The sequence below is a fragment of the Megascapheus bottae genome, chromosome 2 (genome assembly GCF_031878675.1).
Source record: "Megascapheus bottae isolate mThoBot1 chromosome 2, mThoBot2.hap1, whole genome shotgun sequence".
In the NCBI taxonomy this organism is placed as follows: domain Eukaryota; kingdom Metazoa; phylum Chordata; class Mammalia; order Rodentia; family Geomyidae; genus Megascapheus; species Megascapheus bottae.
The window spans coordinates 21570158-21587857 of record NC_143510.1 but is presented as its reverse complement, the minus strand read 5'-3'; the positions used below and the strand labels follow the sequence as shown (position 1 = coordinate 21587857).

At 42.7% G+C, this 17700-nt stretch overlaps 1 protein-coding gene across 1 annotated transcript in view; it reads right to left on the bottom strand.

Moving 5' to 3' along the window:
- Positions 1-17700, bottom strand: part of Kat2b (lysine acetyltransferase 2B) — an 83807-nt gene that overhangs the window by 23944 nt on the left and 42163 nt on the right. The window contains exons 6-9 of the mRNA XM_090322057.1: positions 10122-10313; positions 6520-6626; positions 3132-3254; positions 2798-2934 (exon numbers count right to left, since the gene is read on the bottom strand). Coding sequence (XP_090178183.1) covers positions 2798-2934; positions 3132-3254; positions 6520-6626; positions 10122-10313 — 559 coding nt within the window. The remainder of the gene's footprint in view (positions 1-2797; positions 2935-3131; positions 3255-6519; positions 6627-10121; positions 10314-17700) is intronic.

The window sequence follows — 17700 nt, the reverse complement described above, 5'->3', positions numbered from 1 at the left end:
GAAAAAAAAATAATAATCTCATTCACTTTAACTTTAAAAGACCTATCGTGATGACAGATCCCAAGTTTTCATAAGAGGCCAAAAAGCAGCAGTCACATTCTTATTTTAGCACCTCTTTTTAAGAGGACAGTTTTCTTTCCAAAGAAGTATCTGTTGACCCTCACTAAACCACAGCAGACATCACAGCAAGGGCTGGGACTCGGTGTTCCTAGTCTTATTTAATCCATCATCAGTTCAGTGCAGGGAAATGAATGTTCCACAAACAGCTCTTCAGGGAGGAAGTCCTGACTGGAAGCACTCTGCTAATTTCACTGGTCTACTGGATGATCACATGACCAGGTACCACTGTGGTCAATTTCAAGCCACCAAGCTATTTAAAACCAGCTTATGGGGAAAAAAAAAAAAAACAGCTTATGAAACTCCTAAATTTCAACTGCCTGCTTCCATGCGCCAGTAACCAACCAGTTCAGCATACTAGCAAGTTCACCTAACAGATTTCAACGATGCTGATTGCATTCCACTTCAGAACTCAAAACACCAAGATCAGCTAATCGGTGAAGATATTAAATCCTTAAAAGCCAAAGAGAAGAACTGCAGTTGGCAGCCCTCACAGACTAAGGTATCACAAAGGGAAAGAATAATCTTATGATGAGATCTATTATTCATTTGAGGGGGTAGCAGTGAGGAGTTGAACTTGGGGCAGGGTGTTCTCCTTTCCCTTTGTCCATTCAAGACTGGCACTCTGCTACTTGAGCCTCAACTCCACTTCTAGTTTTTGGTGAATAATTTAAGAAACAAGTCTTATAGAATTTTCTGCCAAGGCTGGCTTTGAACCACAATCCTCAAATCTCAGCCTCCTGAGTAGCGAGGATTGCAGGTATAAGATATTAATGCCCAGCTTTATTGTTCATTTTTTATGGTGCTAGGGATTAAACCCCAGGCCTCATATAAGTTAGTCAAGAGCTGTGTTTCTGAGCTTTAAACCTGGTCCATGAGAAGATATTTCTACTAAAACAGTCTCAGAATTAACCTTAAATGTCACAGAATAAATACCTAAAAATCGTGGCAAAGCAAAAACTAGCATTTTTATCCAATAGAACTATAGTAAGAAGATACAAAAAGTTGTTCATAAAATAATATTCAATCCATTTTTTTTCTTTTGCTGGAATTGTGAGAAATAGCATAAGCCACTCTGCCACAGGTGCCATGTAATAAGATAAAAGCAGTACTTTTACTGAAAGTGCTTGAATCTAATGATAGCCAGTAAGCAAAGGCAAATTCAAATAGACTACAAAACTGGTACCTGGAATCATCCACAGATCCAGGAGTGTGGCTTAGTGGTAGAGTGCTTGCTAGCATGTGTGAAGCCCTGGATTTGATTTCTTTTAACCACATACACAGAAAAAATCCAGAAGTACTGCTGTGGCTGAAGTGGTAGAGTGCTAGCCTTGAGGAAGCTCAAGGGCAGTGCACAGGCCCTGAGGTCAAGCCCAGGACTAGCAAAAAACAAAAAAAATCATCAACAACCTATCAAAAGACCAAGGAAGGGCTAGAAAATTACTGTTTTAGATTAAAAGAGACTTAGTAGACTAGGAATATAGCTGAGTGGAATGTGCTTTCCTCACATACCAAGGCCGTGGGTTCAGTCTGTAGCAATGCCCACAGAGAGGGGGGGGGGGAAGGGAGAGAGGGAAATAAAAGCTAGATGCAAAAGCAGCAGCAATAAATATGACACAGAGAACACCATTTAGACAAATGGGGAATTTAGATATGGGATGTATATTACACCAAAGTCAGCACATTTTTCAATACAAGGTAAGAGCAATGTAGTTCATGCCTTTGAGAAGCACACATTTGGCAGATCTCAATTATTTAAACCTGCCACTATATGCAAAGACATCCACAGAGTAGCCTCCTTCTGCTCTGGAGGCTGACATGGGAAAATCACATGAGTCCATGCACTGGTGGTTCACACCAGTAATCCGAAGCTACTCAGGAGGCAGAGATCTAACCATCACTACTAAGCCACTGGGAGTAGAGGGAGTCCATGAGACTCTTATCTCCAATTAACTGCCAGAAAACTCAGAAATGGAGCTGTGGTTCAAGTTGGTAAAATGCTGGCCTTGAGCAAAGACGCTAAGGGACAGTGTCCTGCCTCTAAGTTCAAGCCCCAATACCAGCACATAAAAAGGGAGGGAGAGAGGGAGGGAAGGAAACAGCTAAACCGTTAGATCCAGTTTGTGGGCTACAGTCTGCCAACTTTATATTAGAAAATTTTATAACCAAATTTTCTAAGAGTGCTATTAACTTTGCTAAGCATGCTAAATGTCCAAGCTCAATTTTCTAAGAGTGCTAACTGCATCGTGATTTTGTAAGTGAATTGCCTTGCTCCTTAGGAAAAAATAGAATTGATGTGTTTTCAGCTGTTTTCAACTCTGAAGCCATTCCAAATGGTTCACAAGTGAGAAAACACAGAAGATAAGAGTAGACGGGGCCTAACGTTAACAACTAAAGGGATCCGGAAGTCCAGGGGATTTTTCCCCCCTTTGGTAGATATTCTGTAACATGTCCTGGTTAGAAATACTTCAACATTAAAAAAAAAAAAAAAGGCTCTGGGATGAGATACTCTACAAGGGAGATCACCTCTTGACTAAGCCGACCCCTAGTCCCCACACCTGGACCCACCAAGGGTTCATGCAAACCTGGACAGCAGAGGGCTTCATTTCTGAGAGCTTAAGTGGCCAGAAGACCAGGTGTGGCCTTCCAGCTCCCAGACGCCATCTGCCCTGCTGCTCACCTCCGGCCCCAGCATGGTTGCAGGGTCTGTGATGGTAGACATGACCTCGTGGATCAATTCCATCGGAATATCCCCCATAACCCGGGGTCTTTTGGCCTCTTCTAGAATATGAGAGTCATTCATTTTCCTCTTCTCTCCTACAATGACCAAAATTTAAAAACAATACATATATGGGAACATAAAATGGGAATGCCCACTGATCCAACTAATTTCCTACTAGTGATGATGATATGAAGGTCAACACCCCCTTTGACAAAGCAAAGGACAGCGAGGGAAGATGGGAAAGAGACTGTCACCACAGATTCATCCTCTCTTACTCCTCTTGAGAGCTTACCTAGGTTGGCTTCAAGCCCAGATGACTTGCAGGCAGGACTCAGGTGCCCTCCGTTTGGCTGCTCGAGGGAAGATGAGTTTGAGTTGTAGGACACTGTCCCAGCCACAAGAGGTGGATTAATAACTGCCTCCAAGAAAAGGAAAAGAAAACATGAGATGACTACTTTCAGAGGCAACAAGGGACCAAGTACACCCGAGACCAACACCTCAGAAAGCATCAAGATCGTCAGAACCAAAGCCCAGCTCTGATGGCTCACACTTGTAATCCTAGCTACTCAAGGGGCTGAGATCTGAAGATCTTGGCTCAAGGCCAGCCCTGGCAAGAAAGTCTGTGAGATTCTTCAATTAACCACTGTAAAGCTGAAAGCAGAGCTGTGGCTCAAGTGTTAAAGCACTAGTGTTGGGTTAAAAAAAAAAAAAAGCTATGGGACAGCATCTAGGCCCTGTTCAAGCTCCAGTACTGGAGGGGAAAAAAAACCATAATTAATTAAAAATAAAGCCTGAAGCTGCAAAGACCCCAATTAGAAATACAAGGTAGCCCAAGCGGGTACTTCACAAGCCCCCTTCTCAATCTGTAGGAGCACCAGTCATCTCAAGCTAAGGCAGAGGCTGAGACTGGGAGAATTAAGACACTTAAATTAGGGGCTGAGAATGTGGCTTAGTGGTAGAGTGCTTGCCTAGCATGCATGACACCTAGGTTCAATTCCTTAGTACCACATAAACAGAAAAACTGGACGTGGCGCTTCGGCTCTAATGGTAGAATGTTAGCCTTACACAAAAGAAGCTCAGATGCCCTGAGTTCAAGCCCCAGGATTAGCCAAAAAAAAAAAAAAATACTAGATTAGCTCCAGCAGGAAAGCTGATGAGACTGCATCTCCATGGAGTTCTGGGGACACTGTGATGTCCCTATGATCCTCACAACCACAGGAAGCCTGGAAAGAGGTAGAGAGTGGCTCGCGCATACACTTGTAGGCAGAAAGCAAAAACGCTATCTTAAAAACAACCAGGGGAAAAACAAGCTGAAGGGGTGGCTCAAGTTATAAAGCACCAATTCCTGAGCTCAAACCCCAGGAAGGCCCCCAAAATAATATCCACTTTAAGTGCCAGGCTACATGTGTTACTGTTTTCTTTGCAGCACATAGGCCTTCTGAATTTCAAAGTACATTGAGATGATCTTATCAAAGAGGAAGCACCCGTGATTCAGAAGATATCTTAAGAGTATCTTGCAAAACGTTAGAGCCATCATTATAAATGTCATTCTCACAGTTGCAACAACTTACAGACATGCCAATTAAGAAGACAATTACACTCTTCTTTCCCCTGAAGAGAACACATTGCAATTACAACACAACAGAAGACAGCTTGCTTCTGATCGCCTTCAGGTTATTAAGACTAAAGTATACTCTTCAGCTTAACTGGGCACAGCTTTAAACACAAACAAACAAACAAAATAACAAAAATAAAGTATACAATTCCCATAAAGCCAATCACCACTGCCTTCTCCAGTCTGTGTATAATAGAATGGCAGATAACATGCGGCCAGAAGTTGAGCAGACAGGGAGGATTTGAGCAGGCACAGATCAAAGGGAGCTCTCACTCACAAAGCAGCCCTCTCCAGAGGCCCTCAATAAGAGAACTAAGTGGACCCTGCTGAACAACTTTGATGTTCCATGCCCGGGGGGAGGAAACAGTGTTCATTCTCTGCTTGTTCTCTCTCCACTCTGACTACGATGCTGACACTAGCCCACGCCACAGGAGAACACTTAGTACTTGCTCTGGCTTCTAATGTCCTGTGGGAGTCAAGAACTGGGCGTGGGAGTAGAACCCAATGCCATCTCATAGAAACTCTGATCTGGGGCAACTTCCTGACCTTTGCTGAGCTTTCTGTGTCCTCAAGGTAAAAGGGATATGAATTCTAGTTTCCTAGAGTTTGTCAGAAGGCAGGAAGGAAGCTTGAAGGGGTGAAACACTTTGTGGAAGCATTTGTTATTGTTGTGGCAAAGCTGGGCCCTCTGACCATCCAAGAGTTGCATTCATATTAGAGAAAAAAGCAGACCGAGGACAACAGGAGTATATTACACAATAGCTCATGGATATGCGTGCACGTTAAAATCACCTGAGACCTTTAAAAGTCCCCAAAGTCCAGCTATAACCCAGAATAAGATTACCAAATTCTCTTGTCATTATCACAAATACTTATATTACAAATATCCACACAGTCATGTTTGTACAGTCATGTTTCACCACCCAGAACTGGAATACACGACCCATTTTCTAGGAAAGCGGGGCTCTGGTGGCTCACACCTTTAACCCTAGCTATTCGGGAGGCTGAGATCTGAGGAGAATTGAGTAAACTGTGGGAGAGATAGCATTTATTTAAAAGTTCAGTGGGATCAGGACGAAGAAAAAATGAATCGCACAAGTCCAAAGAGAAATGCAGTGGACATCTTGAGTGAATTCCTGACTGTGTGAGTCTTTGGCACTACGCACACATAGGCCTTAGAGCACTACGGGTTTTAAGCATAAGAAACATGAAAATATGACCTAAAATAAAGCAAAAAAGGACACAAAACAATTCTGGTAGCAAACATCCAAACAAAACAGGTGGGCTGGGAATGTAGCTTAGTGGTAGAGTGCTTGCCTAGCATGCATGAAGCCATTCCTCAGCACCACATAAACAGAAAAAAAAAACCCCAGAAGTGGTGCTATGACTCAAGTGGTAGAGCTCTAGAACTGAGCATAAAGAGGCTCAGGTACAGAGCCCAGGCCCTGAGTTCAAAGACCAGGAGCAGCAAAAAAAAAAAAAAAAGTATTGGTCCAAATCAAAATACCTCCTTTCCTAAGCACTGTTGCTTACAGGGATTTAAACACCTATATCCAAGTTTGGGCAACAGATTTTTAAATAATAATTAAATAAACATCTCAAATGGTTTTGTTGACTGAAAGCAATTGGATTCAAAAAACTATGCACTATATGATTTCTTCCATTTGCTACTCTAGACAAAACTAAACTATAGGAACAAAGATCAGGATGAAAGGTTTCCAGGGCTGGGGTAAGAAAATGAGTGCCTACAAAGGGCTACACAGGATCTGTCCAGAATAATGCAACGGCACCATATTTGATAGCAATGATGCGGTGGCTTGTGCCTGTAATATTAGCTACTCAGGAGGCTGAGATCTGAAGATCAGAGTTTGAAACCAATCCAGGCAGAGATTCTTACCTCCGATTAATCACCCAAAAAGCCAAAAGTAGAGGCTCATATGGTTGAGCAAAAATGCTAAAGAATAGTAGTACCCATCTTCTGAACTCCGGTATTAGCACAAAGAAAGAGAAAATGATGGAAACAGGAAAGGAGGGAATAAAGAAAGGAGGGGAGGGAGGGACTCACCTGTTTGGATTCCTAGCTGACTGGTTCTAGAAGAGACTGAGAGAAAATCCTGATCCCAGATTGGAGAGTTCTGACTATAAACTTCTTCTTCCAACATAGACAGAAACCTAGACACAAAAATGAAATCAAAATTAAAAAAAAGAAAACAACTAATGTATTACTAGAGAGACAAAGACCCTAGAGACTAAAACAATGATGTCACTGGGTAGTTCTAGTCTATTCCAAGACAGAAACACTGTCCTATAGACGTATCCTCATTGACCCCAGTGGCTTGAGACAACACAGCACACATGTTTCATGAGTGGGACTGCATCTGTCTTCGTTGAGGTCAGTAATATTGCAGCTCTTTGTCTGACTGCCATTGTCACTACCACTGCTAACATAAAAGTTGCCTAATATCAATTGCTTGGTTCATGTCTGAACTGTTCCAGAAAATTCTCTTTGAATCCTTTTACCAACTCTGAGTTACAATGTTTCTTATTTGTATTTATCACACCTACATTGCAACAGAATGGGCAGTGTTAGAAGAGCTTGATGTGCATGACTTCACCCAATGGTCATAAAATGGAATCCATTACTACATGCATTTTACAGGTGAAGAAGACCAAAGTACAGAGAGGCTAAGTTAAGTGTAAAATTCCCACACTTAAGACAGGTGCTGGTTGCTCATGACTATAATACAAGATACTCAGGAGGCTGAGATCTCTGGATCTCAGCTCAAAGCCAGCTGGAGAAGTAAAGTCCAAGAATACCTGGAGATAATGATAGAACTACAGATACTCAACCAGGTACTCACATCTATTACCCTAGCTACTCAGGAGGCCAAGAGGTTTGAAGCTATCCTGGAAAGAAAAATTCATGAAACTCTATCACCAACCACTAAGCAAAAAGCTAGGCTGGTGTTATGGTTCAAATAGAAGCACATCAGCTATGACCAACTAAAAGCTGCATTGGAGGTGTGGTTGAAGTGGTTGAACACCAGCCAGAACCAATTATTAATCAGCAAAACTGAATTGGAGATGTGGCTAAAATGGTAGAACATCAGCTGTTATTGAAAAAGCCAAGGAAAAGCCTGTGGGCCTGAATCAAGCCCCAATGCTGGGGCGGCAGAGAGGGAGGGAGGGAGGGAGGGAGGGAAGGAGGGAGGGAGGACAGGAGGGAAGACAGGAGGAGGGAGAGACATTCAAGTCTATTGAGGTGTTTTTCTCTAATACATAAGGAAGAAATAGAAATACTGAAAAATACCTCGACACAGCGGAATTATAGGTGGTCTCTAAACCAACTTTTTTCAGGCTGTGCATGTACCATTTTTAGAACAACATAGTAAGACATGGTAACTCATGCGCCACACTCAGGAGGCTATGGAGAAAGACCTTGTCTTTAGAAAAGACAAAACAAATAGGCCAGGCGCTGGTGGCTCATACCTGTAATACACCTGTAATCCTACTTACTCAGGAGGCTAAGATCTGAGGCTCAGAGTTCAAAGTCAGCTTGGGGAGGAAAGTCCTTGAGACTCTTAACTCCAGTTAACCACCAGAAAACACAGAAGTGGAGCTGTGGCTCAAAGTGGCAGAGAGCTAGTCTTGAGCCAAACAGCTCAAGGACACCATCCATGTCCTGAGTTCAAGCACCACAACTGACCAAAAAAAAAAAAAAAGAATGGAATACAGAATGGAATATGTACATCAGGGGAAGGAAGACACTAGTTAAAAGAAGAAAAGAAAACATATATGATAGAAAGATGGGGGGTGTGGGGCCGGGAGTTTGGCCTAGTGGTTAAAGTGCTTGCCTAGCATGCATGAAGACCCGGGTTTGATTCCTCGGTACCACATACATAGAAAAAAAGCCGGAAGTGGTGCTGAGGCTCAAGTGGTACAGCTCTAGCCTTGAGAAAGTCCAAGGACAGTGCTCAGGCTCTGAGCTCAAGCCCAGGACTGGCAAAAAAAAAAAAAAAGAAAGATGGGGGGTGTGAACTTTGAACATGCATCAGAGGACCCACTACATCACTGGGTGCTGGGATGTGGGTCCCAGCTCTCTCTCTAAAACAGATATCAAGACTCAAATAAGCACCTTCAGACCTCTGTAAGTATGATTCTACTGCCCAAACTGTAGGTATAAATCCCCATGACCTCAGATGTTGTCATATTCGATGAAAAGGGATTTAAGAGGAGAAGTGGGTGGTAGTTTTACCCTACCATTAGTAGCAGAAGAAAAGAAAACTCAATAGCATAAGCATGCCAGAACTATGGGTTGAAGGAACAAAACACACTATAATTAGCAAATATCTGCAAGATGCATTTGCTATGGGGGAAAAAAAACTTCCCAAAGTAATTAAAATTTCTCTATCAAGTATATGGGAATGTTGGAGTGGTAGGGGTACCTCTTTGTCCTTTGACCTTTGGCAGAATGACAACTATCACATAAAAATATAAAAGCCTATGTATGTGGAAACTATACTGGTGAAATAAATATAAAATGGCTTTAATATTTTGGAAAGAAACATTGGCCAACTGAAAGCCAGACACTGAATTTATTAGCATGCCCAGAAATCACAACATAATTTAGGGTGACATTCAAACTTTGGCTTAGCTGGGGGCTGTAAATTCCCTAATAACAGAGCTCGGATTACAAGAGCAGCTTAACCAGGTGGAGTTACCAGAGTTCCTCCCCCACCCTACCCCCTTTGCCTGCCAGAAAACTACTTCCCTTCCCCTTGTCCTCAGAGCAGTACCCCAGAAGCCCACAGAGATGATAGGTCAGTTCAAACAGCAAAGGTGTCAGTGGTCAACCCAGGCATCACTCAAGTATGTGGAGATTCCATTGGCCACCTGTGTATGGCCAAGCCCAACCACATGGCTGGTGGCCTATAAAAGTAGCCTGTAAGATTAGGTGGGGTCGCTCTCTCACTCACCTCTTAGAATATGATTCTCGGTGCTAGGCAGGGAATAAAACTGTTTAACTTCAAAAAACAAAAAAAACCTTTGGCTTAGGTGCTTCGGAAAACACTAAAATGCTTGGGTCATCTATCTCCTATGTTGGTTTTCTGGCAATGGAGCTGTGGTTTAAGTGGTAGAGTACCAGCTTTGAGCAAAAAGTAAAAATAAAAAAACTAAGTACCAGCCGGGAGTTTGGCCTAGTGGTAGAGTGCTTGCCTAGCATGCACGAAGACCCCGGTTCGATTCCTTGGTACCACATACATAGAAAAATAGCCAGAAATGATGCTGAGGCTCAAGTGGTAGAGCTCTAGCCTTGAGAAAGCCCAAGGACAGTGCTCAGGCCCTGAGCTCAAGCCCAGGACTGGCAAAAAACAAAACAAAAAAACCTAAGTACCTAGTCCCTGAGTTCAAGCCTCAGTAAGGATACACCTAAAACAAAATGGCAGCTCATAAGATGAAATGGTCCAGGTTTGAGGGGAAAACACTAGGGAGGTGGAAGACAAGATTCGCTGAAGATTCACAAAGGGACTAAAGATCCCTTCTCTCTCCTCCTTGGATGCTTGTCTATCGTTCCGGACTTTATTATTTATGCCATCTTTTGTGCATGTGTTTTGCGACCTCAAATTCTAGAATCAAACCAACAACATCAAGAGTTCTCTCCCTTACTTTGGGAAATGTGTGAGGATTAGGGTTCGTTTCTCGAGAGGAAGTTTGTCCTTTTCCTGTCTTGCTTGTTCCAGGAGTTGTCGCCTCATGATGGTAAAAACAGAGCGAAGCAACGTTCTCCCAAACACCTTGGTGGTCTCATACCGAGGTAGACTGTCACAGAACTGTGGCACGTTGCAGTAACACAGCCATCTGCAACAAAAAGAGACAGGTACCATCAGTATCTCCCCAACATCCAGGTCATCCGACTCTAGACACAGCTAACCACAGCAGAACAACCATGATATACACCAGCTGGTGAAAAGGGGTGAGATTCATTTGCCCACACCCCCTCCCTCTGCCCCCATTAATACTTGGAGCGGAGTCTGCCAGGCAGCAAGTCCTCAGCTCAAATGACCACTTTACCACATAAGTGACTACCTTCTTTGGGGGAATCTTTATGTTCTTCAGTCTCCACTTCCTTACCTAGACACTAGGCATGATGACAACATGTCACTGGGCTTGTGGAATGCTAAATGAGGTGTCCTGGAAAAGATGTTCTGTGTGATGCTCCTTGGAGGAGGGAAGCAGAATCCTGCTACCTAGCCCCAAGTAAAATGCAAAGTTGCTTTAAGATGCCTGCTCAGCACTCAGCTATCACTACGGTCAAAAGACTGTCAAAAACTTGGCATAAAATGCGGGAAGGAATAAGCTTCCACTGCAACAACTCAGACTCAAATGTCAAAAACGCAGTTCGGCATTTGCAGAGGGTTGCAGCGATGTCCAGACCACAGGGGCTCCTTAAGGGGTTCTTACATCTAACCACAGGAAGGATATGGACCACAGAAGCCATTCAATTTAGAAAGCCCCTTTCGACGACAGATGCTAGCCAATGGGAGACTTTGACTCAAGTTCTGTAAGAGTTCAAGATGGAAGAACATGCGATAATATACCACAGTACAAGCACAGATGGTGGGCCCAAATCAGTGAAATCTTGTCAGGAAAGGGTATCACACAGACCTTTATTCCCTGAGACCAGGTATAAGTCACTTTTTACTCATGGGATCCTTTGCAAAAACTACCACCTCTCCTCATTTAAGTGGGAAAGCTACTGAGCCCAAGCCATGACAGGAAGCACTCAGTGAACTTTAACCCTTCAGTAAAGAATGGAGCAAAATTAACTGGCCTTGTTTTAGGTTTGGGATTTTTGGTTTTTAATCTTATTCTGTCCACTACTCCTGTTCTCCCTAGGTATTAGGGTGGTTAGTGTTTTTGCCTCTGCATACGTTCACAATCTTAAAACCCTGCTACCACTTCTATTTCTTCTCTCAACTCTTCTCTCTTTTATAATTAACATCTAAAGTGCATAATACTGAAGTGGGAATCCTAAGTGTTATGTTGTATCCTGTCACATCAGAAACAAGTATCTTGATAGAAAAAACAAAACAAAGCCCTAGAAATAGAATTACTATATTCTGTAATTCAGAAATTAACCACTGGTAAGCCAGGTGCTAGCTACTCAAGAGGCTAAAATCGGAGGATAGTGGTTCAAAGCGAGGCCAGGGAGAAATGTCTGAGACTCTTATTTATGACTCATAGCTGTATCTATTTGCTGCATTAGAACCTAAAGAACATTTTCTGCTTGGACTCTGGCTCCATGGTAGAGTGCTTGCCTAGTATGCATGAAGCCCTGGGTTCAATTCCTCAGTATCACATAAATAGAGAAGGCCAGAAGTGGTGCTGCGGTTCAACTGGTAGAGTGCTAGCCTTGGGCAAAAGAAGGTCAGGGACAGTGCCCAGGCCTCAAGTTCAAGCCCCAGGACTAGCTTTAAAAAAAAAAAAAAAAAAAAAAAGCATTTTCCATCTGCCAATAGGTCCACAGTGATCTGAGACTGATGGTATTTCTGCTACAGAAATTATAGATCATAAATATTATCATAAAACTCATATTTTATCCAAAAGCACATAAGAGGCCATTCATTCTTCCCAGTGTCAGAGAAAACAGCACAGAATGATATTATCTAGTGAAATGTTTCAAATCCTCTTTCCCATTCATTTCCTCTGAGTCGTTTTACAGATACCAACTTATGCTCTTCAGTCTTGTTTTCACTTCTAGGATTAATCTTTCTCTATAATCTGTCAAGTACACAATAGATAAGATACAGAGGCTGAGTCAACACCCATAACGGGTGATGCTGCTTTTAATAAACTGACGTGTATATACATGTCTTGACACAACGAAGGAAATGAGAATGTTATGGGCACACACATTCCTCCAAAGACTTAATCTTAGGAAAAGATTTTCTCTGAATACATGATTTCAGGACTTTAAAAGAGAGGAAATTATAGCTCCTTTTAGTTTGTATGGCTAATAGAAAACAGCTTCTATATGCTATTTCCTGATTGTTCAAATATGATTTTTCTACATCATAAGGATATGCAACTTTTTAAAAATGTAAATATTGCAAACTCTGAATGCTGTTCCTTTGCTTGCTGTACAAAAGTTCCCACTTTCCAGAATTAATTGGACACTCTCAGTTCCCCAGAATTACTTCTGGGAACAGGCTACTTAGTACAGACTAAACAGTAGAGCTTTGAAGTCAGAAACATTTCAAAATCTGAGCCGTCTTAACTTTCCAGATTAAGGAGGATCAACCCGTAATCCTTAGCAACCATTCTAAAAGTCTGAAACCCTGTAAAATTCTAAGCATTCTGAATAAGGAATCCTGAACTGGAGTCCAGGCTACTTTTTTCTCTTGTATCCTCATGGTGTTCTCAGATGTAGATGCCCAAGTATGAGTGCTGTGTGCATGGTGCCAGACCCTACTTCACAAAGCAAGGACCTGAAGGCAGAGCTGTAGTTCAGGTGTTAGAGCCCTAGCCTTGAGCAAAAAAAAAAAAAAAGAGAGAGAGAGAAGAAAAAGAAAAAGAAAGCTAAATGACAGCTTCAAAGCCCCAAGTTTCAGCCCAGTAACAGCGCAGGGAGAGCAATGACTACCATCGCTACCAAAAACTAACGTGCTCTGTATTCTTATGAAAACTCGCTGGAAGCTTTGTATGACTCAATATCTAACACTATTTACCATTCTTTTCTAGCAGGTTCTGTTGATGCAGGTGGTTTTTGTTTGGGGGGGGGGAGTGTTTTGTTTTGTTTTTTGGTTGTTTTGGAGGTTTTTTTTGTGGTCTGATTGGTTTTTTGTCCCAGTACTAGGGCTTGAACTCCAGTCTTTATCCTCTTGTGCTTGGCTTTTTTACTCTACTGCTTGAGCTATACCTCCAGCTTCTCATCCAGGTGTATTTTAATAAACCATATTACCATCCACACCTTCTTTTCAGGTTGAAACTGGTACACCATGATGAAATTCAAGAAGCTGAAAATATTTGCCCAGATTTTTTTCCCCTAAAACCACATCAGTTTGTGGAAGTATATGTGTATGTACCTAGACAGACAGACAGACAGATACACACACACACACACACACACACACACACACACACACACACACACATTTTATAGAGTTAATTTCTATTTTAAAAGATTTATTTTCCCTTTACTTCCGCTCAATCTACCTTCTTGTGTGTATGCTAGTCCCGGTGCTGTCATTGAACGTTTGTGCCCAAAGCTAATGTCCTATCACTTGAGCCACAGCTCCACTTCCAGGTTTTTTTGGGTGATTCATTGGAAATAAGAATCCCCTCCACGGGCCAGGAGTGCGGCCTAGTGGTAGAGTGCTTGCCTAGCATGCACAAGTCCTGGGTTTGATTCCTTGGTACCACACACTCAGAAAAAGCCCGAAGTGGTGGTGTGGCTCAAGTGGCAGGGCACTAGCCTTGAGCAAAAAGTGTCCAAGGACAGTGCCCAGGCCCTGAGTTCAAGACTCAGGACTAGCAGAAAAGAAAAAAAGAATCCCCTCCCCTTTCCTGTCAGGTCTGGCTTTGAACAATGATCCTCAGATTCTCAATACCCACAGCACCACTTCTGATTTTCTGGTTGTTAACTGGAAATAAGAGCCTCAAGGACTTTTGTGCCTGGGCCGATTTCTTTTTTTTTTTTTTTTGCCAGTCCTGGGCTTGGGCTCAGGGGCTGAGCACTGTCCTTGGACTTTCTCAAGGCTAGAGCTCTACCACTTGAGCCTCAGCACCATTTCCAGCTTTTTGCTATGTACGTGGTACTGAGGAATCGAACCCGGGTCTTCGTGCATGCTAGGCAAGCACTTTAACCACTAGGCCAAACTCCCGGCCCATGGGCTGATTTCTTTAACATGAAGTTTCCCTAGTTGGCTAGGTAATGAAATCATTCGCCCCCCCCCTCAGAATCCAGTTTCACCCCATTATCATGCAAATGCTGAACAGGAGACTTCTTAGGGACGTCTCAGCGTCCTTTGTCCTAACTGCCTCTAGTGCTGTAAATGACAAAGCTGAGTCAACAGGCAATGCTGAGCTTCTCTTACCCACCAAGACTAAGTTTACAGGGGCCCTGCAGCCTAAACAACATTTTCTTATTATTAACAGGAACTTCGGGTTCTATTCCACTAGAACTGAGCTGACGTCAGAAGTTATCAGCACGTATTCATCTCAGTTCCTCTCATCTTCTCTTCACCATGGTCTGGCCAACGGTTCCACCTTCAGAGCCACCTCCCCATTCTGGGTTGTAAACGATTCCTCTGCCATCTCTTCCCTATTATCTTAGCTTCTGACCTGATATTCAAATTATACTCCTGATTCACTGTCCATTTAAGACCGTAGTTTACCACCTTGACCTCTAAAATAACTTAGAAAACAAGGCTGTGGGAGGAAATAATGAGGAATGTCTTCCCAACACCTGGTGGGTCCCTGGTACCACATGTCTGTGGAACCCAAAGCTCAAAAGACTTGGAAGACATGAAAGGCTAGAGTGAAGGGACCCCTTTCTTGACTTCCCCAAAATCCATCCCCTATAGGCATTTCCCATCTTTATGACAAAGGAGGACTTGACCTAAGGCGGGGGCTGCAGAATCCCTGATAACAGCTCAGATTACAAGAGCAGTTAAGCCATGCGGAGTTACCAGAATTCCTTCCCACCCCACCCCCCTTGGCCTGCCAGGGAATTCCCTCCCCTTCCTTTGTCATCAGAACAGTGCCCCAGAAGCCCACCGAAATGATAGGTCAGTTCAAACAGCAAAGGTGTCAGTGGTTGCCCCAGCCATCAATCAACCATGCTGAATTCCATTGGCCACCTGTATATGGCCAGCCCAACCACATGGCTGGGGTCTATAAAAGCAGCCTGTAAGATCAGGCGGGGTCACTCTGTCCCTCACATCTTAGAGGCCGCCCTGACCGGTCAGTATGATTCTCGATGCTAGATTCGGAATAAAACTCTGTTTAACTTAACTGCCAACTTCCGCTTTTGTGTCAGACTCGTTCCTTTGACCACGGACCCTAACATGGAGAAATAAGGAGATAAGGTCTCCACCAACTCATACGCCCTAACTAGACTGCATGCAGCCACAAACACAGTGATTCACAGCCTAGTTAGTTATTCCTTAATTATTTATAAGCACAACTTATATCCTGGTTAGTTTCCGAATACTGTTATATATCATTATTCTGATTGGGATGTTTTGTTTGTTTTGTTTTGGTCTGTTGGTCCTGGGGCTTAAACTCAGGGCCTAGGCACTGTTCTGTTTCTGAGTTGTTTTTTTGTTGTTGTTGTTGGTTTTGTTGGGTTTTTTTTCCTCTCAAGGCTAGCACTCTACCACTTTGAGCCACAGCTCTGCTTCCCGTTTTTGAATGGTTAATTGGAAATAAGAGTCTCACCGGGACTTTTCTGCCCAGGCTGGCTTCAAACTGTGATCCTCAGATCTCAGCCTCTTCAGTAGCTAGGATTACAGATGTGAGGCAGCACCCAGCTTAATTGATTGATTGATTGATTCATTCATTCATTCATTCATTTTGGAGGTACTGGGGTTTGAACTTGGAGCCTCTTGCTTGTTGGAATTGCTTGCTTGAATTGCATCATTTGAGTTATATCTCCAGCCTGGCCTTTTGCTGATTATTTTGAAAGTGAAGTCTCCCAGACTTTTTTGCCCAGACCCTGCCCAGAGCTTTTCTGTCTCTGAACCTCAGTCCTCCAGATCTCAGTCTGTTAAGTGGCTAGGATTACAAGTATGAGCCACCAGCTCAGGACTTTACCTTCATTTCTAGAATGAAGCCGTGCATCTCCTTGTTGCTTCTCGTTTATGCTTTGTTTTCTGATGCAACAACCATTTTCTCAGCTAAGAGTTGCAAAAGCATTTACAGGTTTGGCTTTGACAGGATTTAACCTTGTCGAAATATGTCCCCCCAAAAAACTATCTTTGAGAGACTTGCTATCTAACTTACATGAGAGTTATTGTGGCTAGGCATCAGTAGACCCCACCTATAATCCTAGCTACTTAGGGTATCCAATACATCACAAATGCTGTCATTTCTGCATGTAATTAATATTAAATATGTAACTGGGGGTAGAGTGCTTGCCTAGTACATGCACAGCCATGTTCTATCCCTATCCCTGCAAATATTAAAGCACACATATGGAAACAAATCTTTCAAACACCTTTTAAAAAAAAAAATAGACTCAGTACTGCAATTTGAACTCAGGGTTTTGTACTTGTTAGGTAGACACTCTACCACTTGAGCCATGGCTCCAGCCATTTAAAAGTTATTGTATGACAATGGAATTCTATGCTTCTGTCAGAAAGAACGACATTGTCCCATTTGTAAGGAAATGGAAAGACTTAGAAAAAATCATATTAAGTGAAGTAAGCCAGACTCAAAGGAACATAGGCTCAATGGTTTCCCTCATTTGTCATAATCAGTAGAACCTTGGGCTCTACTAGCAGAGATCTGCAATAGAGCAAAACCTAGAGACATAAGGCCATACAGAATGATGCTAAATGAAAGGACCTCCAGGATATAGAAACAAAAGCCATATAATGAGTGATTGTTGTCCTTAATGTACTATGTTATCTCTCATCTCTTTTGCTGTCCTTGGTTATCTCATATTGTTACAGTATTTCACCTTGTCATCTGATATACTGTATATGTGTGTATTTGGTTATTTGAAGTCGGATAGGGAAGGGAGGAAAACAAGATGAGGGGTGGGGTGGGGGGAGGGAAATGGGGACCAAGACATGAGAAAGGGTATCAATGTATGTAAAGTAATGCTCAATGTATGTAAAGTAATACACCTTCTATCTGGTGAATATAATGTAACCCTTCTATTAATTACAATAAAAAAAACATATGAAAAAAAAGTTACTGTATGGTGTGACACTGTTTAAAGAAACATGGTCCAGGATGGGAATATGGCCTAGAGGTAGAGTGCTTGCCTAGCATGCACAAAGCCCTGGATCAATTCCTCAATACCACATCAACAGAAAAAGCTAGAAAAGGAGCTGTGGTTAAAGCAGTAGAGCACTAGCCTTAAGAAAGCTCAAGGACAGTGCCCAGTCCCTGAGTTCAAGCCCCAGGACTGACAAAGAAGAAGAAAGAGAAGGAGGAGAAGGAGGAGAAATGGTTCATTCATGACCCTTAGAACACCGTGACATGAATGAAAAGTAGGAGCTGAAAGTCTTAATTA